The sequence below is a fragment of the Ranitomeya variabilis genome, chromosome 4 (genome assembly GCF_051348905.1).
Source record: "Ranitomeya variabilis isolate aRanVar5 chromosome 4, aRanVar5.hap1, whole genome shotgun sequence".
Classification (NCBI taxonomy): Eukaryota; Metazoa; Chordata; class Amphibia; order Anura; family Dendrobatidae; genus Ranitomeya; species Ranitomeya variabilis.
Window position 1 is genome coordinate 625,099,142 of NC_135235.1, and position 21,629 is coordinate 625,120,770.

At 44.3% G+C, this 21,629-nt stretch overlaps 2 protein-coding genes across 7 annotated transcripts in view; one reads left to right on the plus strand and one right to left on the minus strand.

The window, feature by feature from the left end:
• Positions 1–895, minus strand: part of LOC143766127 (uncharacterized) — a 114,550-nt gene extending 113,655 nt beyond the window's left edge. For 4 of the 6 annotated variants that reach the window (XR_013213536.1, XR_013213537.1, XM_077253573.1 and 1 more), the window contains exon 1: positions 763–895. The gene's annotated coding sequence lies outside the window, so the exon portion shown is untranslated. The remainder of the gene's footprint in view (positions 1–762) is intronic. The other 2 variants (XM_077253575.1, XM_077253574.1) reach the window with 2 other exon arrangements.
• A 3-nt stretch (positions 896–898) lies between these two features.
• Positions 899–20,738, plus strand: TVP23C (trans-golgi network vesicle protein 23 homolog C). The gene is made up of 7 exons (XM_077253577.1): positions 899–1,035; positions 1,436–1,518; positions 8,720–8,864; positions 17,959–18,048; positions 18,130–18,249; positions 19,724–19,852; positions 20,298–20,738. The coding sequence occupies exons 1-7, from the start codon at positions 1,024–1,026 to the stop codon at positions 20,328–20,330; spliced, it is 612 nt and encodes a 203-aa protein (XP_077109692.1). The 5' UTR covers positions 899–1,023; the 3' UTR covers positions 20,331–20,738.
• Positions 20,739–21,629: the final 891 nt, after the last annotated feature.

The following is a 21,629-nucleotide window of genomic DNA, read 5'->3' on the forward strand; positions in this document are numbered from 1 at the left end:
ACATCTTCTTGGCGCCGCCTCCTCCTCACCGCTGTTTTCAAAATAGCCGGCGCCTGCGCTCGTTTCCCCTGCCTGGTGCAGGCGCAGTGAGCGCTGCCCGTCTGTCCTCATATGCAGCCCAGCTGACTGCGTGGCCGCCCTGCCTGTGATTCCCAGCCCCGGCCGCGCAGGCGCAGTCAGCTGGGCTGCATATGAGGAAAGACGGGCAGCGCTCACTGCGCCTGCACCAGGCAGGGGAAAAGAGCCAAAATCGACTGTGTGCCCACTTTGATGCCAGTTCTGATACCCAGAACCCTTTTGGGCCAGGCTGGAGAGACTTGGTTTTGATGTGGGACGCACTGTTCTAGGTCTTCAGTGTGATATCAGTGGCCCAAAGTCATTTAACCCTTTCATTAACGTCCTTTGATGCCCATTTTTGCGCCAGTGTTAGAATTTTTGTAGCTGTTTTTAAGTGTATTCACATCAGGGCACCTCGCTGCAGTGTATGTTATTATTGTGATGGTTATTTTTTGTTGTTAAAACCTATAAAAAACAGAAAAGAAAAAAATTGCTTAATAGGAAACCATCTTCAGCCTCGTTTTTTCTTCAGGGTTTTATATGGTAAAACTAAAAAACTTAAGATGACAACTAGTCACGAAAAAATAAGAAATCTTTCCTTTCGGAATAACGGGAGGAAAAACTGGAAGAGGAAAAATAAGTGTTTTTACAATATGCTGGTGGTCACCATGAGATGAATATCTGGAGCCTCCCTGGGGCATTTACCTCATGATTTTCATCACAAGTTGTCAGCATGGATATAATTTCTCCCCCTGACATCTTTGTGGCTGTGACTAACTTGCACGACGTGTAATATTATCCCTCTTTCCAGTCATGGCCGCTCCTGAGGAAGGAGGAGTTTTCCCGCCTATTTTCAGGCGCGCTCACGGCTCAGGCGGGACCGCGCTAGCTGGTCCCGAGGACACCGGAAGTGAGTCGTGTACCGGAAGTGAGTGTCTGTGACCGGAGATCCTGCTCTCAGCTGATATGATGCGGCAGGTAATGGCAGTATCGGGGGCTGTAGTTATCGTCCTCGGGCTGGCGTTTCTGTATTGGGGGTTCAGCGTCTTACTTTATGCTCATTATAACGTGCTCGTGCTTTTGACGCTCAATGCATGCTGGGAGTTGTAGTTCTGCTGTTATTTTCAGCTGTCATGGCGGTTTGTGTTGTCATGTGACACTTTTTATTCTTTTATGAGGTAAATGTTGCAGTTTCCTAGTTGGAAACTTGTCAGACATTACACTCCCCCTCTGCTATCGCTGGGGACCAAAGTTAGGTCAGGTGATGTGCCAGATGTGCTGGGACTTGTAGTTCTACACATTGTTTTATTTCACAACTAGAGAAGGCAACTTGTCTGATTTATGAAAGTGTGAATCTGACGATAGCTCCTTATTACAGGACAGTAATGACGAGACGGAGGACGTTTCTCTGTTTGACGCAGACGAAGAAACTTCTAGAGGTTCCAAAAGGAAAAAAATACGGTAAAGAGGCGGACATCTTGGTATCACCTTTTGAGGGCTTGTGTTTTTGTTTGTTTTTTTTTTGTGTAGTTTACCATAAAATGTTGTGAAAAACAAGAAGAAAAAATCAAAATGATGAGAAAAATTAATGCAACTCGAACATTTTTTGTGGGGGGAACTTTTCAAGATGGGTGGTGGCAATTTTGGATCCAACTTTATTTTTTCCAATGGGAAGAGGGTCATGTGACATGTAAATGACTCATGAAAGAATAAGGTTACTTTAAACCCTTAACGACCGCCGATACGCCTTTTAACGGCGGCCACTAAGGGTACTTAAAGCTGTGGAAAAAGTGAATAGCGCCCCCCAGAGTCGGATTTTCTCTGGGGTCTCGGTTGCCGGGGGTAGCCGAGACCCCAGAGAACATGATTCGGGGTTTTTTTACCGACCCCCGAGTTGCGATCGCCGGTAATTAACCGTTTACCAGCGATCGCAAAAATAAAACAAAACGCGATCTCCCTTTTAATTTCTCTGTCCTCCGATGTGATCGCACATCAGAGGACAGAGAAATGGGGTCCCCGATAGCCCCCCGATACTCACCTGTCTCCCCCGGTGCTCCTCGTGGCTCCCGATGGGCGCCGCCATCTTCTTCCGGCAAAAAAATGGGCGCAGTGCGGCGGCCGGCACCCGGAGGATCTTTGGGGTCTCGGCTGCCGGGGGTAGTTGAGACCCCAAAGAACATGATCGGGGTCGGTTCTTACCGACCCCTGTTTTGCGTTCGCCGGTAATTAACTGTTTACCGGCGGTCGCAAAAAAAAAAAGCGATCAGTCATTCTCTGTCCTCTGATGTGATCGCACATCAGAGGACAGAGAAATAGCTAGATTCGGGGACCCTGCTATACTTACCGGTGTCCCTGGGTCCTCCTGCATCCCCTCCTGCCCGCCGGCTTCTTCCTATGGAAAGAAAATGGCATGTGCCCACTCTCTGCTGCCATCTGCCAGCCGGCAGGAGAGGGGAGTTAGGGCTAAATTTAGGGTTGGGGCTAAAATTAGGATTGGGGCTAAATTTAGGGTTAGGCTTCTTTCACATTTGCAATGCGTCGGCCCGACGTACCGACGCAAGTGAAAATTGTGCACAACGTGGGCAGCAGATGCAGTTTTTCAACGCATCCGCTGCCCAGTCTATGTCCTGTGGAGGAGGGGGCAGAGTTACGGCCACGCATGAGCGGAAATGGCGGACGCGATGTACAAAAGAAAGGTTACATTGAACTTTTTTTTTGTGACGACGGTCCCCCAAAACACAACGGATCCAGTGCACGACGGATGCGACGTGTGGTCATCCGTCGGCAATACAAGTCTATGGGCAAAAAAGGCATCCTGCGGGCACATTTGCAGGATCCGTTTTTTGTCCAAAGCGACGGATGCCACACGACGCAAGTGTGAAAGTAGCCTTAGGGTTGGGGCTAAAGTTAGGGTTAGGGTTAAATTTAGGGTTGGGGCTAAATTTAGGGTTGGGGCTAAAGTTAGCGCTAGGGTTGGGGCTAAAGTTAGGGCTAGTGTTATGGTCTGGTGATGTAGGAGCGCCATGCGACTAGCTCTGAGCAGGTGGTAACTATACAGACCGCAGTTCCTGATCTTAACACAGATACTAGCAGTAGCCGTGGGATGTTCCTGTCACTCCCTGGACACCTCGTCACAGCCGGAGAACTACCTACTCCTAAAGGTTGAAACAGGAAAGCTATCTTGCCTCAGAGAAAATCCCCAAAGGATAGGACAGCCCCCCACAAATAATGACTATGAGAGGAGAAGGAAATGACATACGTAGTATGAAACAAGATTTAGCAAAGGAGGCCACTTCTAGCTAGATAGAATTAGTACAGGACAGAACACTGTGCGGTCAGTAATAAAAACTAGAAAAAGTCCACCGCAGAGAAATGCAAAAATCTCCACACCTGACTAAAGGTGTGGAGGGCAAACTCTGCTGCCCAGAGCTTCCAGCTTAGCTGAATAGGTTCATACTGATAAGCTGGACAAATGAGCAAAACATAGAAAGTGCTGAACAACAAAGTCCACAACAAGTGAACTGCGAAAGGACAAGCAAGGACTTAGCTTTGCTGAACTGGTCAGAGTGTCAGGGAAATCCAAAGAGCCGTGACTCCAGGCTGGAACAATTGACAACTGGCATTGAATGAGGGAACAGGCAGACTAATATAGCCGAGCCAGAAAGACGATCAGTGAAAACAGCTGCTGAAGCTAAATCCCAGAAGCAGCCATACCACTCAAAACCACAGGAGGGAGCCCAAGAACAGAATTCACAAAAATGCCACTTACAACCACCGGAGGGAGCCCAAGAGCGGAATTCACAACAGGCTAGGGTTGAGGCTAAAGTTAGGGTTAGAGTTGGGATTAGGGTTTGGATTAGGGTTGGTATTAGGGTTAGGGTTGGCATTAGGGTTACGTTTGGGATTAGGGTTAAGGTTAGGGTTGAGATTAGGGTTAAGGTTAGGGTTGAGATTAAGGTTAGGGTTGTATTGGGATTAGGGTTAGGTTTGAGGTTAGGGTTGAGATTAGGATTAGGGGTGTGTTGGATTTAGGGTTTTGATTAGAGTTATGGTTAGGGTTGAGATTAGGGTTGTTTTGGGGTTAGGGTTGTGATTATCGTTAGGGTTGTGATTAGGATTATGGATCGGGTTGGGATTAGGGTTAGGGGTGTATTGAGGTTAGGGTTGGAGTTAGAATTGGGGGGTTTCCACTGTTTAGGTACATCAGGGGGTCTCCAAACACGACAGCCAATTTTGCGCTCAAAAAGTCAAATGGTGCTCCCTCCCTTCTGAGCTCTGCCGTGCGCCCAAACAGTGGTTTACCCCCACATATGGGGCATCAGCGTACTCGGGATCAATTGGACAACAACTTTTGGGGTCCAATTTCTCTTGTTACCCTTGGGAAAATAAAAACTTGGGGGCTAAAAAATCTTTTTTGTGGAAAACAAAAATATTTTTTCGTTTCACGACTCTGCATTATAAACTTCTGTGAAGCACTTGGGCATTCAAAGTTCTCACCACACATCTAGATAAGTTCCTTAAGGGGTCTAGTTTCCAAAATGGTGTCACTTGTGGGGGGTTTCCACTGTTTAGGCACATCAGGGGCTCTCTAAACGTGACATGGCATCCAATCTCAATTCCAGCCAATTCTGCATTGAAAAAGTCAAACGGCGCTCCTTCACTTCTAAGCTCTGCGGTGCGCCCAAACAGTGGTTTACCCCCACACATGGGGTATCGGCATATTCAAGAGAAATTCCACAACAAAATTTATGGTTAAATGTCTGTTTTTCCACTTGTGGAAATAAAAAAAAAATGGTTCTGAAGTAAAATGTTTGCAAAAAAAAGTTAAATGTTCATTTTTTCCTTCCACATTGTTTCAGTTCCTGTGAAGCACGTAAAGGGTTAATAAACTTCTTGAATGTGGTTTTGAGCACGTTGAGGGGTGCAGTTTTTAGAATGGTGTCACACTTGGTTATTTTCTATCATATAGACCCCTCAAAATGACTTCAAATGTGATGTGGTCCCTAAAAAAAAAATGGTGTTGTAAAAATGAGAAATTGCTGGTCAACTTTTAACCCTTATAACTCCCTGACAAAAAAAAATGTTGTTTCCAAAATTGTGCTGATATAAAGTAGACATGTGGGAAATGTTATTTATTAACTATTTTTTGTGACATATCTCTGTGATTTAAGGGCATAAAAATAAAAATTTTGAAAATTGCAAAATTTTAAAAATTTTCGCCATATTTCCATTTTTTTCATAAATAATCGCAAGTAATATCGAAGAAATGTTACCACTAACATGAAGTACAATATGTCACGAAAAAACAGTCTCAGAATCAGCAGGATCCGTTAAAGCGTTCCAGAGTTATAACCTCATAAAGTGACAGTGGTCAGAATTGTAAAAATTGGCTCGGTCATTAAGTACCAAATTGGCTCTGTCACTAAGGGGTTAAAAACCAAGCACTCCATTGTTTTTCTTGTGAAATTATCAATGTTTGATGTCACATGACCCTCTTCCCATTGGAAAAAATAAAGTTGGATACAAAATAGCCAACTTCAAAATGGTCACCACCCATCTTGAAAAGTTTTCCGCCTCCCATATACTAATGTGCCACAAACAGGAAGTTGATATCACCAACCATTCCTATTTTATTTAGGTGTATCCATATACATGGCCCTCCATGTATATTTATATATTGTCATAGGCCATGTCCCCGACTTTGATGGAGGCTCAGCGCTGAGCCTACATCTTTTCCCACACATGGTAGCTGATTTGATCAGCTGTCATGTGCCTTTAAGGCTGGGATCACACATGCAAGAAATATGGCCGAGTCTCGCATGTTAATAACTGTCATTGCCGCCGTCACTCAGGAGCAGAGCGTGCGGCTGCATGTATTGCTATGCAGCTGCCCGCTCCGCCCCTGAGTGATGGCGGCAATGCCGGGTATTAACATGCGAGACTCGGCCATATCTCTCGCATATGAGATTCCGGCCTTATAGCCGCAGTTGGCTCTCTGATCCACCCACAGCTGTTAACTAGTTAAATTCCTCTGTCAATATCTGACAGCGGGATTTAACACTCGCCAGCTGGAATCGCGACACAAATCCCTCCCATCGGGGTCCCTGTCACTTGTTCATGGTGCGCCAGTGGGTTGTCATGACGGCCATTAGTCTACAGAAGACCCCCTTGCCTATCCTTGTGAATTTCCTATGAATGCCGGCTCGTGGCCGGAGTTCATAGATCGTGATTTCTGCTATCAGACGATCACAGCTTCAAGTCTCTTAAGGAGACTATTAAATAAAATAAAGTTTTTTAAAAAATATGAAAAAAATAATAAAGGGTATGTGCACACGCTGCGGAGCCGCAGCGGATTTGACGCTGCAGATTCGCAGCTGTTTTCCATGAGTTTACAGTACCATGTAAACCTATGGAAAACAAAATCAGAAAAAAACGTGTGGAAACGTAGAGTTGTTTATTCCGCAGCATGTCACTTCTTTGTGCGGATTCAGCAGCGGTTTGCACCTTCTCCTCAATAGGAATCCGCAGGTGTGAAATCCGCACAAAAAACAGCGGTAAATCCGTGCGGTTCACCTGCGGATTTACCAAAATCAGTCCAGAAAAATCTGCACATGCCCTAAAGTCCCACAACAGTTCTTATTACCCCCCCCCCCCCCAACCCTTTTCCTTATTGAAAATACAAGAGTACAAAAAAAAAAATACATGTATTTGCTATCGCTGCATTCAGAAAGTCTGATCTATCAAAATGTAAATTAATCTGATCGGTAAATGGCGTAACAAGAAAAAATATCAAAACACCAGTGTTAGTCATTTGGCTGCCGCAACATTGCAATGAGGCGATGAAAACATCCTATATACCCCAAAATGGTATCAGTAATAACATTAGCCCAGGGCTCAAAAAAATAAGCCCTCACCCAACCCCACATCCTGAATAATAGAGATGGTACAGGTCTCGGGAAAATGGCGACAAACGCAAAAACTTTTTTCATACAAACTTCAGATCTTTTTTTCACTATTTAAATAAAAAAGAAACTACACATGTTTGTTATTTGCGCACTCATAATGACCTGGGGAATCATAATGGCAGGTCAGTTTTACAATATAGTGAACATGGAAAATAAAAAGCCCCCCCAAAATAATTCTGGAATTGCCCTTTTCTTTTTTTTTTTTGCTGTTTCGCCACACTTGTAATTTTCTTCCCATTTCCCAGTACCTTATATGGTAAAATCAATGGTGTCATTCAAAAGAACAACTCGTCCCTCAAAAAAAACAAAGCCTCATGGTGTGCAGGTGTTAAAGGTGTTATCCAGTTAAAAAAAGAAGAAAAAATATTATTTATCCACAAGATAGGGTATAATTTACTGATTGTTGGGGTCCGAATGTTGGTAACTGCACCAATTGGCAGAATAAGAAACTTTTATCCTCGTTTCAAAATGACGAAACATGTTGATTGCCTGAACGCGGCTTAAGTCATTCTCTGTGGGGCTGCAGGGAAAAACGAGCATCCTCATGGGTAGTGACGGGTATGGCACGTGCGCGTGCTGCGGCTCCATTTCTAACGTTCTGTCCTGCGGTCGGACCCCTGCTAATCAATACTTTATCACCTCTCCTATGGATTAATACTAACTATTGATGAGTGTACTCGTTTCTCGGGTTTTCCAGAGCACGCTCAGGTGACCTCCGAGTATTTGTAACTGCTCGGAGATTTAGTTTTCATCGCGGCAGCTGAATGATTACAGCTACTAGCCAGGCGGAGTACATGTGGGGTTTCCTGGTTGCTAGAGAATCCCCACATGTAATCAAGCAGGCTAGTAGCTGTAAATCATTCAGCTGCCGCGATGAAAACTAAATCTCCAAGCAGTCATAAATACTCGGAGGTCACCCGAGCATGCTCAGGAAAACCCGAGCAACGAGTACACTCGCTCATCACTAATACTAACTTGTATTCATCTCCTTTTAAAGTTCCTACATAGTCTTTTAATCCCTTAGCGACATATGATGTACATTTACAGCCAATGTGTGCACTTGCTAACATATGGGGGCCTAGTAAATGCCTGATGCACTCCTGAGAAGTTTGCATTGCCATGGAGTTATTGTGCTCTCCCCTGGAACAAGGATAGCAGGCTTATTTTTATTTTTTGTTGCAAAATGAAATTATTTTTTTTCAGTTATTACAAATATCCTAATTTTCAAAATGAATGGTGTAATTTAACTTACAGTTGCAAAAATCAATCTCCTCCCACTGTTAGGTCAACAGAAAAATATGCAAAAAATATAGATTATGGTGTAATAGCTAGAATAGAAAATAAAAATAGTTGCTTAAAAAAGGATTATTGATAAAAGATGGTGAAAATCGATTTGCAGGACACATCAGTAATCTGTGGCTCCTGGACGGGTGCCGCGCGAACCTGCTTTTTACCCAATGGCATCTGCTACTCCTCTTTTGAGTATCTGGCCTGGCGAGTTGTAAACGTTGCGGCTAATCAAAAAAGTTTTAACATGCCCTGACAGTTGCACATCCCCACCACAGGTACGGAAGCCGAGAACAATGGTGGCAGGTTACAGCCGCTCCTCGCCTTCCACATCACTTACAGTCAGGATATAATATTGTTCTGTGTATCGTCTGTATCTTATTATAACAACAGTTCTGTTTCCCCGTTAGGCATCCCATTGCTTCGTTTTTCCATCTGTTTTTCCGAGTGAGTGCCATAATTGTGTATCTCCTGTGCGAACTTGTCTCCACGAGCTTCATTGCCTGCATGGTGACCATTATTCTGCTGCTGTCCTGTGACTTCTGGGCAGTTAAGGTGAGTGAATATAGATTGAGGGTGATTATATTTGCTCCCCCTCTTCTCAGAGCCATAACTTTTTTTTTTTTTACACGTCTTGTGTTTTGCGGGATGAGTTGTACTTTTGAGTGACATCATTTATTTTACCATATAGTGTACTGGAAAATGGGTAAAAAAAATTCCATAAGGTGCTCCATATAACAATGTGCCACATATAATGCCCCATGCAGTTCATTATGGCCCCATAGATGCTCCATAAAACAATGTGCCACATGCCGTATTTTTTGGACTATAAGACGCACCGTACTATAAGACGCACCCCAAATTTGGGGTGAAAATTGCAGAAAAAAAGATTTTTTTATAAGATGGGGGTCCGTCTTATTGTCCGAATTTAAGATCTCTTACCTGAGGGCAGGCAGTGGCAGAGCAGGGTCACAGGAGGCATGGTGGTGGCAGAGGTGAGGTGATGCTGAGGTGCGGTGGGCGGAACGGCGTGCACCTGAGCAGGGTCCCATCCTGCTTAGGTGGGCGACGCCATGGCCTGGTGTCCATGGGGAGGTTGCTGTGGCGGCGGCAGATGTGCGGTCACTTCCTCAGGTGGCGGCGGCCAGGGTCCCTTCCACATTTGAGGTGACGCCACAGCAGTAGTGAAGGAAAGCAGCAGAGCTGGGTGAGTCACGGTTTTCCTGGTGGCGGCAGGCTTACCGGCATTGTGGCGGCGACAGAGGTGCGGGGATGATGTGGCGCGGTGAGCTGTATGGCGTGAGCAGGGTCCTGTCCATATTTGAGGTGAATCCGCGGCCCGGTATTGATGGAGAGCAGCAGAGCTGGGTGAGTTAAGGATTTTTCCGGTGGCGGCGGCCATCTTGCTGAGGCCGCGGGTGCGCAGATTCACTACTCTGCGTCCCAGGGCTTCAGGAAAATGGCCGCGCGTGCGCAGATGGAGATCGCGGCGGCCATTTTCCTGAAGCCGAGATCTCAATCTGCGAACTCGGCTTCAGGAAAATGGCCGCCGCGATCTCCATCTGCGCACGCGCGGCCTCCCGCGGCCATTTTCCTGAAGCCCTGGGACGCAGAGTAGTGAATCTGCGCACGCGCGGCCTCAGCAAGATGGCCGCCGCCACCGGAAAATACCGTAACTCACCCTGCTCTGCTGCTCTCCATCAATACCGGGCCGCGGATTCACCTCAAATGTGGACGGGACCCTGCTCACGCCATACAGCTCACCGCGCCACATCATCCCCGCACCTCTGTCGCCGCCACAATGCCGGTAAGTCTGCATTCCAAATATAAGACGCACCCCCCATTTTCCTCACAATTTTTTGGGGGAAAAAGTGTGTCTTATAGTCGGAAAAATACGGTATAATGCTGCTGCTGCTGCACTAAAAAAAAAATGACATGCTCACCTCTCATCGCTGCCCGCTGCTCCTCAGCGTCCCGTATCTCCGCACTGACTGTTCAGGCAGAGGGTGGCGCGCACACTAATACGTCATTGCGCCCTTTGACCTGAACAGTCACTGCAGAGGACGCGGAAGACGTGGCGGCGGTGGAACGAGGGAAGGTAAATATGAAATACTCACCTGCTCCCGGCGCGGTCCCTAGCAGCTTCTCCCAGGCAGATGGTCTCCGGCGCCGGCAGCTTCTTTCTCTGTTCAGTGGTCACTGGTACTGCTCATTACAGGAATTAATATGCGGCTCCACCCCTATGGGAGTGGAGTCCATATTCATTACTTTAATGAGCGGTACCACGTGACCGCAGAACAGGGGAAGAAGTTGCCGGCGCCGGAGACCATGGGACATGCAGGGACCGCGCCAGGAGCAGGTGAGTATGTGACAGTCGTCGCCCCCCCTCACCCGCCGCGCAAACACCACCCCCCCCCCCCCCCCCCCCCATGACTCGAGTATAAGCCGAGATGGGGACTTTCAGCCCATTTTTTTGGGGCTGAAAATCTCGGCTTATACTCGAGTATATACGGTAAGTAGCGGGCACACGTGAAAGCCTGGCGGTTGCAGGAAGCCGGCGGCTGCGGTTAACAGTGTGTTTGCTATTAAAGATCGGTGAATATTCATTTCTCTTTAGCAACAGAGCAGCCAGGACCTGCCTCCTGTGACCCTCTGCTCCTCAGCTCCCCATCCACAGCCAGAGCAGATACATCTGGACTATGACAGCCCTCCCACACACATTTTCCTCCACATTTTTGGAGGAAAAAAGTGCGACTTAGGCCGGCATCACACTCAGTGTATGTAAATACGGTCCGTTTTTTACGGCCGTAATACGCAGAAAAGTCCCCAAAATAGTTATCCATATGTCATCCGTAGGCAGGGTGTGTCAGCGTATTTTGCGCATGGCATCCTCCGTATGTAATCCTTATGGCATCCGTACTGCAATATTTTCTCGCAGGCTTGCAAAACCGACATCTAATGGATTTATGTGCTCAGATGTTCGTTAAAACATATATACAGTATATACACTCACCGGCCACTTTATTAGGTACACCTGTCCAACTTCTTGTTAACACTTAATTTCTAATCAGCCAATCACATGGCGGCAACTCAGTGCATTTAGGCATGTAGACATGGTCAAGACAATCTCCTGCAGTTCAAACCGAGCATCAGTATGGGGAAGAAAGGTGATTTGAGTGCCTTTGAACGTGGCATGGTTGTTGGTGCCAGAAGGGCTGGTCTGAGTATTTCAGAAACTGCTGATCTACTGGGATTTTCACGCACAACCATCTCTAGGGTTTACAGAGAATGGTCCGAAAAAGAAAAAAAATCCAGTGAGCGGCAGTTCTGTGGGCGGAAATGCCTTGTTGATGCCAGAGGTCAGAGGAGAATGGGCAGACTGGTTCGAGCTGATAGAAAGGCAACAGTGACTCAAATCGCCACCCGTTACAACCAAGGTAGGCCTAAGAGCATCTCTGAACGCACAGTGCGTCGAACTTTGAGGCAGATGGGCTACAGCAGCAGAAGACCACACCGGGTACCACTCCTTTCAGCTAAGAACAGGAAACTGAGGCTACAATTTGTACAAGCTCATCGAAATTGGACAGTAGAAGATTGGAAAAACGTTGCTTGGTCTGATGAGTCTCGATTTCTGCTGCGACATTCGGATGGTAGGGTCAGAATTTGGCGTAAACAACATGAAAGCATGGATCCATCCTGCCTTGTATGGAGCATCTTTGGGATGTGCAGCCGACAAATCTGCGGCAACTGTGTGATGCCATCATGTCAATATGGACCAAAATCTCTGAGGAATGCTTCCAGCACCTTGTTGAATCTATGCCACGAAGAATTGAGGCAGTTCTGAAGGCAAAAGGGGGTCCAACCCGTTACTAGCATGGTGTACCTAATAAAGTGGCCGGTGAGTGTATATTTATATATATGTCATTGAGATATAATATTCTGTATTTATATTTAATTCAGCGCGATATATGTGAAAAGCCGGTAATTCAATTGCCGGCTTTTCATTTCTCCTTCCCAAACCCGACATGATATGAGACATGGTTTACATACAGTAAACCATCTCATATCCCTTTTTTTTGCATATTCCGCACTACTAATGTTAGTAGTGTGTATGTGCAAAATTTGGGCACTGTAGCTTGTAAAATAAAGGGTTAAATCGCGGAAAAAAATTGGTGTGGGCTCCCGCGCAATTTTCTCCGCCAGAGTGGTAAAGCCAGTGACTGAGGGCAGATATTAATAGCCTAGAGAGGGTCCATGTTTATTGGCCCCCCCTGGCTACAAACATCTGCCCCCAGCCACCCCAGAAAAGGCACATCTGGAAGATGCGCCTATTCTGGCACTTGGCCACTCTCTTCCCACTCCCGTGTAGCGGTGGGATATGGGGTAATGAAGGGTTAATGTCACCTTGCAATTGTAAGGTGACATTAAGCCAGATTAATAATGGAGAGGCGTCAATTATGACACCTATCCATTATTAATCCAATAGTACTAAATGGTTAATTTAGCATTACCCCATATCCCACCGCTACAGGGAGTGGGAAGAGAGAGGCCAAGTGCCAGAATAGGCGCATCTTCCAGATGTGCCTTTTCTGGGATGGCTGGGGGCAGATGTTTGTAGCCAGGGGGGCCAATAACCATGGACCCTCTCTAGGCTATTAACCCCTTCACCCCTGGAGCTTTTTTCGTTTTTCGCTCCCCTCCTTCCCAGAGCCATAACTTTTTTATTTTTCCGTCAATATGGCCATGTGAGGGCTTATTTTTTGCGGGACGAGATGTACTTTTGAACGATACCATTGGTTTTACCATGCCGTGTAACAGAAAACGGGAAAAAAATTCCAAGTGTGATGAAATTGCAAAAAAAGTGCAATATCACACTTGTTTTTTGTTTGGCTTTTTTGCTAGGTTCACCAAATGCTAAAGCTAACCTGCCATTATGATTCTCCAGGTCATTACGAGTTCATAGACATCTAACATGTCTAGGTTATTTTTTATCTAAGTGGTGAAAAAAAATTCCAAAGTTTGCTAAAAAAAAAAAAAAAAAAAAAAAAATTGCGCGATTTTCCGATACCCGTAGCGTCTCCAATGTTCATGATCTGGGGTCGGGTGAGGGCTTATTTTTTGCGTGCCGAGTTGGCGTTTTTAATGATACCATTTTAGTGTAGATACATTCTTTTGATCGCCCGTTATTGCATTTTAATGCAATGTCGCGGCAACCAAAAAAACTTTAATTTTGGCGTTTTGATTTTTTTTCTCGCTACGCCATTTAGCGGTCAGGTTAATCCTTTGTTTTTATTGATAGATCGGGCGATTCTGAACGCGGCGATACCAAATATGTGTATGTTTAATTTTTTTTTTATTGTTTTATTTTGATTGGGGCGAAAGGGGGGTGATTTGAACTTTTATGTATTTTTTATTTTTTTTTTATATTTTTAAACACTTTTTTTTTAAATTTTGGCATGCTTCAATAGCCTCCATAGGAGGCTAGAAGCATGCACAACTCGATCGGCTCTGCTACATAGAGGTGAAATACAGATCACCTCTATGTAGCAGAAAGGCAGGTGTACTTTGAGCGCCGACCACAGGGTGGCGCTCAAAGCAATCGGCCATCAACAACCATAGAGGTCTCAAGGAGACCTCTGGTTGTTATGGCAATGCACCGCTGACCCCCAATCATGTGACGGGGGTCAGCAGTGCGAGCACTTCCGGGCGCGCGGCCGGGAGCGCTAGTTAAATGCCGCTGTCAGCGCTTGACGGCGGCATTTAACTAGTTAATGGGCGCGGGCGGATCGCGATTCCGCTCGCGCTCATTGCACGCACATGTCAGCTGTACAAAACAGCTGACATGTCGCGGCTTTAAAGTGGGCTCACCGCTGGAGCCCAACTTAAAGCAGGGGATCTGCCAGCTGACGTACTATTCCGTCAGCTGGCAGAAAGGGGTTAATATCTGCCCTCAGTCACTGGCTTTACCACTCTGGCGGAGAAAATTGCGCGGGAGCCCACGCCAATTTTTTTTCGCCATTTAACCCTTTATTTTAGCTACAGCGCCAAAATTTTGCACATACACACTACTAACATTAATAGTGTGGAATATGCAAAAAAAAAGGGATATGAGATGGTTTACTGTATGTAAACCATGTCTCATATCCTGTCGGGTTTGGGAAGAAGAAATGAAAAGCCGGCAATTGAATTACCGGCTTTTCTCTAACACCGGTGCGTATTTCTCGTAGGTCACACTGCTGGTCCGTGTGTAATCCGTATTTTTCTCGCCCCCATAGACTTTCATTGGCGATTTTTTTTTTTTTTTTTTTTTTGCGCAATACGGTGACAAACGCAGCATGCTGCGATTTTGTACGGCCGTACAAGACCGTATAATACGGATCAGTAAAATACGGCTGATAGGAGCTGGGACATAGGGAATCATTGGGCCGTGTGTTATGCGTATTTTACGGACGTAGTTTATGCGCTCATACGTCCGTAAAACTCGCTAGTGTGAGGCCGGCCTTACAGTGTGAAAAATCGGTGAATGATGAAGAAAAGAAAAATCCAAAATTTGTATGAAATAATTTTCACTTTATTTTTTTCCGTCATTTTCCAAGACTCCTCCATTTTTCAGGACCTGGGGATGGGTGATGGCTTCTTTTGTCGTCTTAGCTGACGTTTTTATTGATTCTATTTTGGGGTAGATATGATGTTTGGATCACCTCTTATTGCATTTTATTGTAATGCTGCGGGTGCCAAAAACTGTAATTCTGGCATTTTATCTTTTTCTCGTTACGCCCTTTACCTATCAGATTACTTTATATTGTGATCGGAAATTTCTGAATGCAGCGATGCCAAATATGTGGGGGGTTTTATTTTTAATGGGGCAAAAGGTTGGTGATTTTTTTTTTTTTTTTTTTTTAATACATACAGTATATTTTAAAACTTTTGTATTTACGTTTTACTTTTATTAACTTATGAGACTTGAATTTGCAATCATCCGATCGCCTGTGCTGTACATAACAAGGCTTCAACAGTGCTTCAAACTGTCATTGACAGCGACATTTAACTGGCTAACAGCCGCAGGTGGATCTCGGGTCCACCCAACAGCTGTTAGAGGCACTTGATGGCTGATTAAATCAGCCATCACGTGCTGGGATGATGTAAATATATGTCATATATGTCATTAGTGGTAAAGGGGTTGTCTGGGAATAGGATAGGTCATCATTGGGACACTACACAATGTACGGTGCTGTGTAATTCTGGCTCTGTACGCTATGTATAGCCAGCTTCCACAGGATCTGCCAGTAGCTGATCTGTGGGAATAAATGGTATTAGTTCCCCCACTCCAGATATGATAATGATGACCTATTTTAAGAATAGGTCAGTGATAATCAAAGTCCTGGTCATGATCGATGTTTTGTTTATTGTCTTTTTTTTCCCCCCAATCTATCCCTTAAGGTACTATGCTATCCTGCAAAAATCAAGCCACCTCGTAACGCTCTGTTTCCAGAAAAATAAAAGTGTGTGTATATGTACATATATATTCAAAAGCAGTAACAAACCTGTTTATAGTCACAACCATTCTGACTAGCAGAATAGGGATAATTTATTTAAGTTGCTTGGCAATTGATGCAATTGTGTAGGTTTTTTTTTAAATTTGTAAAATATATACGATTTATATAATATAAGTTATTAAATGTAATCAATACTTTGTATTGTACCCCAAAAATGATACTATTAAAAATACAACTAATTCAAGCCCTCATATGTACATAGATGCAAAATAATAAAAAAAAAGTACCTTATGTCTTTCTGAAAATGAAGATTATAAAGGAAAACAACACTGTCCTTTTGACTCAATATTTGAGCGGTAAAAGTGGCCTTTCTGCTACAGTAAGTGATGGCATATGGACTTTCAGGATGTTCCGATTTTTTTTTTTCTCCAGTAAATTACAAAGTAGTTTAATTCACTTAATCCCAGAGGTCGGCCCCCCACCGATCAGTGGTTTCACATATAGTAATATGCAGTCGGCAAGTGTCCACTTTTGGTGCTAGAACTTGGAGGCATTTGGCCCATATTGGGACAGTGAACGGCAGTTTCAGCCCTTTGTTCTAGCGATTGTCACAGTGTGGCATGTCGAATGTGATACATGATCGAGAAATCTTTTTATACTCCTTGTATAAGAAAGTGTAATGCTTTTTACAACATATTTTGTTTGGTTTCTTTTTATTTTAACATTCCCTATGAAAGACGTACATCTAGCATCTGGTGTATGGAGGGGGCTCAGCACACAGGACGGGTGCCAGCTGCGTTATTCAGCCGGCACCTGTCTCGGACAGTAGCGACCGGACATGGCTCTGATAGCTGCTGTTTACCTGTTTCTGTGCCAGTGTCGATCTCCTCCTTACAACAGCATTTAAGTGGTTGTGATCACCGTACGCACAGTATATAGTGCAATCGATCAAACGCAGGCCCTTAAAGGGACTAAAATATAATGTGAAAATTTTAATTTGTTTAAAAAATGTTACAAGTTCAAAACATACTATCTTTACCTAATTTAAAAAACAAACGAGAATAAATGTTTGATATCACTGAGCAGGGCTCTGGAGTCGGCGTCCATTTTGGTGGTCGGTATAAAATGGACCAACTCCTACTCCTAAAATATCTAATAAATTGGGTACAGTAGGAAAATGCAGGATGTTCTGTAAATGTTTTCATAATAATTTGGGAACGTTATGAAATGCCCTATAAATGTCTGTTCTGTTCCTGATCTAAGGATCTCGGCCTTTAGTTGAGATAAATCTGTGCTGCACTTTATGCACATGCTCAGTAGTGACCAATGCTGCGGAGTCGGAGGTGGAAGACAAGAAAGTTGAGGAGTCTGATGATTGGCTTACCGACTCCAAAGCCTTGTCACAGAGTCCATAAAAGTCCAATCTATGAAAATATAATACTAATTAGCCTATACATAACGCAAAATAATTGGTATTGTCTATTACTGCTATCAAAATGTTGTATGAACCCCAAATTGATTCAAATCAAAACTAAAGCTCGCTTTGCAAAAGGCAAGCCCCCACACAAATCCATCAACACAAAAATAGTTACTGCGAGTCTCCGTAAATGGCGACGCTAAACCGCATTTTTTTTCATGAAGTTCTTAACTTTTTATTATTATCCTTGTAACATAATAAAATAAATCTATACTTGTTTAGTATTGCCATAATTGTACTGATCTGAAGACTCATGTTACCCCAGTTATTTTTATTGAACAATGAATGCTGAAAAAGCACACCCTAAAACACAATGGTGTAATTGCATTTTTTTCTTCTGTTTTTCAATACATTGTTTGGTAAAATGAACTGTCTTTCAATACAAATCCATCCTGCAAAAGAAAAAAATCAGAAAAAACAAGCCCTGGTCTGGCTTTGTTGAAAGAAAAATAATACTCAGGCCTCATCCAGACATCCGAGTTTCGTGTACTAGTGCTATCTGTATTTTTCATGGAGGGCCACGTACTCTTGATGGTCTATGAAGCCATTCACTTGTCTGTGATTTTTTGCAGCCCGATCGATCATCAGAAAATCTTGGGAGACCTGTTAGTGCAAGTGTATGTGTCCGAACGCGCCTCATGAGCTACCACATGTAATTGATCTATGTCACTTGCAGAACATCACCGGCAGGTTACTGGTGGGGCTGAGATGGTGGAACCAAGTGGATGACGATGGGAAGAGTCACTGGGTGTATGAATCCAGGAAGGTAAGGCCTAATTCTCACTGCAGATACCTGTCACCGCTGTGTGCATCACTGTAACTAATGATCCATCTCTCACTTCTCAAGACAGGGAAGAAATCGTCTGAAGCAGAGTCACGCATCTTCTGGCTCGGCCTCATCTCCTGCCCCATTATTTGGGTGATCTTTGCCTTCAGTGCTTTGTTTTCTTTGAAAGTGAAATGGCTGGTGAGTGTCCTACATTGGTCACACCACCCCAAATATCGCTGGCAATGATTGTACATTATTATACACCATCTGATCCACATGGACATCCTCTTGGGATGTCAGAAGATAGCAGATTTGAGTGGAGGGAGGTTTTCTATTAGCCGAAGACTTTATTTCACCAGCAATTTATTTCTCAAGAAATGTGCCACTTTGCAGTGATTTTGGTATAAAATCTGTTCAATTTCATCATTTATTTATTTATTTTTTTTGCCTCTTCATCATCCAAGAGCTATTATAACTTTAATTTTCCATAGACCTAGTCATTTGGGGACTTGTTTTTTTGCAGCACGAGTTGTGGTTTTAAATGATGCATTAGATAGTACCGAAAAATTGGCCACAAATTACTTCTGGCAGAGTAAAATAAAAGTGCCAACGTTTTGTTTGTTTTTTTTTTTTATGTTCACTTTGGGGTAAAAATATCTGCTAGCATTGTTCTATGGGTCATTCACTACACACATCTGTTGTCCATGTACGGTAGATGTCACCAAGGGGTTAGTGTGTGTGTGTTCTTGTATAATGCTTTACATTGGCATGTGACAACAGAATACAGAGACTTAGGGTACTGTCACACAGTACCATTTTGATCGCTACGACGGTACGATTTGTGACGTTCTAGCGATATCGTTACGATATCGCAGTGTCTGACACGCAGCAGCGATCAGGGACCCTGCTGAGAATCGTACGTCGTAGCAGATCGTTTGGAACTTTCTTTCGTCGCTTGATCACCCGCTGACATCGCTGGATCGTTGTGTGTGACAGCGATCCAGCGATGTGTTCGCTTGTAACCAGGGTAAACATCGGGTAACTAAGCGCAGGGCCGCGCTTAGTAACCCGATGTTTACCCTGGTTACCATCGTAAACGTGAAAAAAACAAACAGTACATACTCACATTCCGGTGTCTGTCCTCCGGCGTCTCAGCTTCTCTGCAGTGTGAGCGCCGGCCAGCCGGAAAGTGAGCACAGCGGTGACGTCTGACGTCACCACTCTGCTTTCCGGCTATGGCGCTTACACAGTGCAGAGAAGCAGAACGCCGGGGGACAGACACCGGAATGTAAGTATGTACTGTTTGGTTTTTTTACGTTTACGCTGGTAACCAGGGTAAACATCGGGTTACTAAGCGCGGCCCTGCGCTTAGTAACCCGATGTTTACCCTGGTTACCCGGGGACTTCGGCATCGCTCCAGCGCCGTGATTGCAACGTGTGACCGCAGTCTACGACGCTGGAGCGATAATCATACGATCGCTGCGACGTCACGGATCGTGCCGTCGTAGCGATTAAAATGGTACTGTGTGACGGTACCCTAACTCTAAATGTGCCGTGTATTTCCGCCAGAAATTAGCATAACCATTGTAGCGTCTCCAATTGCTATCAATATATGTGAGCACACGGTTATTATTGGACATCATTAATGAACAGTAAACATCTTCTCTCCCAGGCTGTGGTTATTATGGGGGTCTCTCTTCAGGGTGCAAATCTATACGGCTACATCAAATGTAAAGTGGGCTCACCCAAGAACCTGACCAGCATCGCCAGCAATTACTTTGGAGGCCAGTTCCTCAGACAGGTGAGTGGTCATCAGTTGTAATGTCACAGGGGGCTTGGTAATCACAGGAGATGCCAACACATAAGTGCTGGAGGAGGTATGACTGCTGGTCTCAAGCTGCACTGGTCTGACTGCCACGGGGTAACGAATTGAAAGCCAGACTGGGGTTGCATGAATCTTTTGGCTCCTATTAAACACTGATGCCATAAATACGGTTGCGATTGGGCCCACACAGCACATGCATATGTCTCTGATGCTATAAGTTTAGGTATAGAGACCCCCGGTCAGAGCTGGAATTGCAGCCATAATAGCGACGCCAAAATACAACTGCAGTGTGGTTATCTCTAAGATCAAGATTTCACCTATTTTGAGGATGGGCCAGAGACTCCTTTCGTCAGGCATAGCACATAATATCCATTCTTTTTATTCTGCCATGTACTGAATTATTTGCTGTGTTTTTTTTCAGACCTTTTCCCGGGAATCGAAAACAGAGACATAATCTTTCCCCCCGACACTTGCACAGTGCGGATCATAATGTACCGGCGAGAAGACTCCGGTTACTTTGTCTAATTTCCGCTGATGATTTTTCTCTTGGAACTGGTTGTTGGTTTTTTGTTTTGTTTTTTTACTTTCCCCATCACGTTGGGTTATCTGATATTGGATGCTGGTCTGGGTCTGGCAGAGACCCCTGTATGATTGCTGCTCTGGGGATCTCTACTCGCCCTTTATGGTGGAGCGGAGGAGATAAGTGCCCTGTGTGCACCATGTGCTGCAAGAGACGCTGCGCTTTTTCTTTCCAAGCAATATCTTTCTGATAAGCATAACACTGGACTGGTGTTTGGATAACAAATGTAAATATATGTACATGTGATAAGACATTTTATGCAAATAAATTAAGGATTACTTACATGTGTTCTGATTGGTTAATGGAAATCAATATTGGATCAGTTGAGGGCTGACCCTTGATGATCAATCAGTGGCAATACATAGATGGTAAATGATGAAGAGGGAAGCTGATACGGTGTTAGTTGGACCCCACAGTCCAGATATAGATTGGCCATCAATAGCCTACTCCCTTTTAAAAGTTTTCACACAATGCTCTTTCAAGGCTGAACCCCGTGGGCACAGGAATTAACTATTGAGTCGGGTATACAGGTGAGTGTGTCACATGAATGGGAGAGGCGCGTACCCTGCCATCTGCTTTTCATGTGCTAACGTACATGTCTAATTTGCCCCACTTTAGGACAAGTTTGTCAGCTGTTGTTGCCCCAAGTTCCACCTATTTGTCAAAAATAAATTGATGCAGTTGGGTGAAATTGGTGTAAAACTTCAGGTTGCGCAACAACTTTTGCAACATTTCAATACGTTTTTTTTTTCTAAAAAATGAAAGCTGAAAAAATAGAAGAATTTTTGGTTTTTTTTTTCCCTGTTTTTTTTTTTTTTTTTTTACATCTACTCCAAAAATTGTGCATATATAAACTGTAAGGCTTCTGTTAAAATCTAAACTCTAAAAAAAAAAAATCTGCATTTTTTACACACATACACACACACACACACACACACACACACACACACACACACACACACACACACACCTTGAAAAGCTTTTCTTTTTTTACAGCTAATAAAAATGACAACTTGCAAATAACAAACTCTTTGTAGTCGTCCACTTCTGATTTTTCCAATTGTGGCACCTGTGTGTATCTTAGGGGCTATGGATGGGGCACTGCTGGCTGTAAGGGGCACGTCCTGCTCACACATATTACTGGCTTTACACTATTTATCTCCGGCACCCATG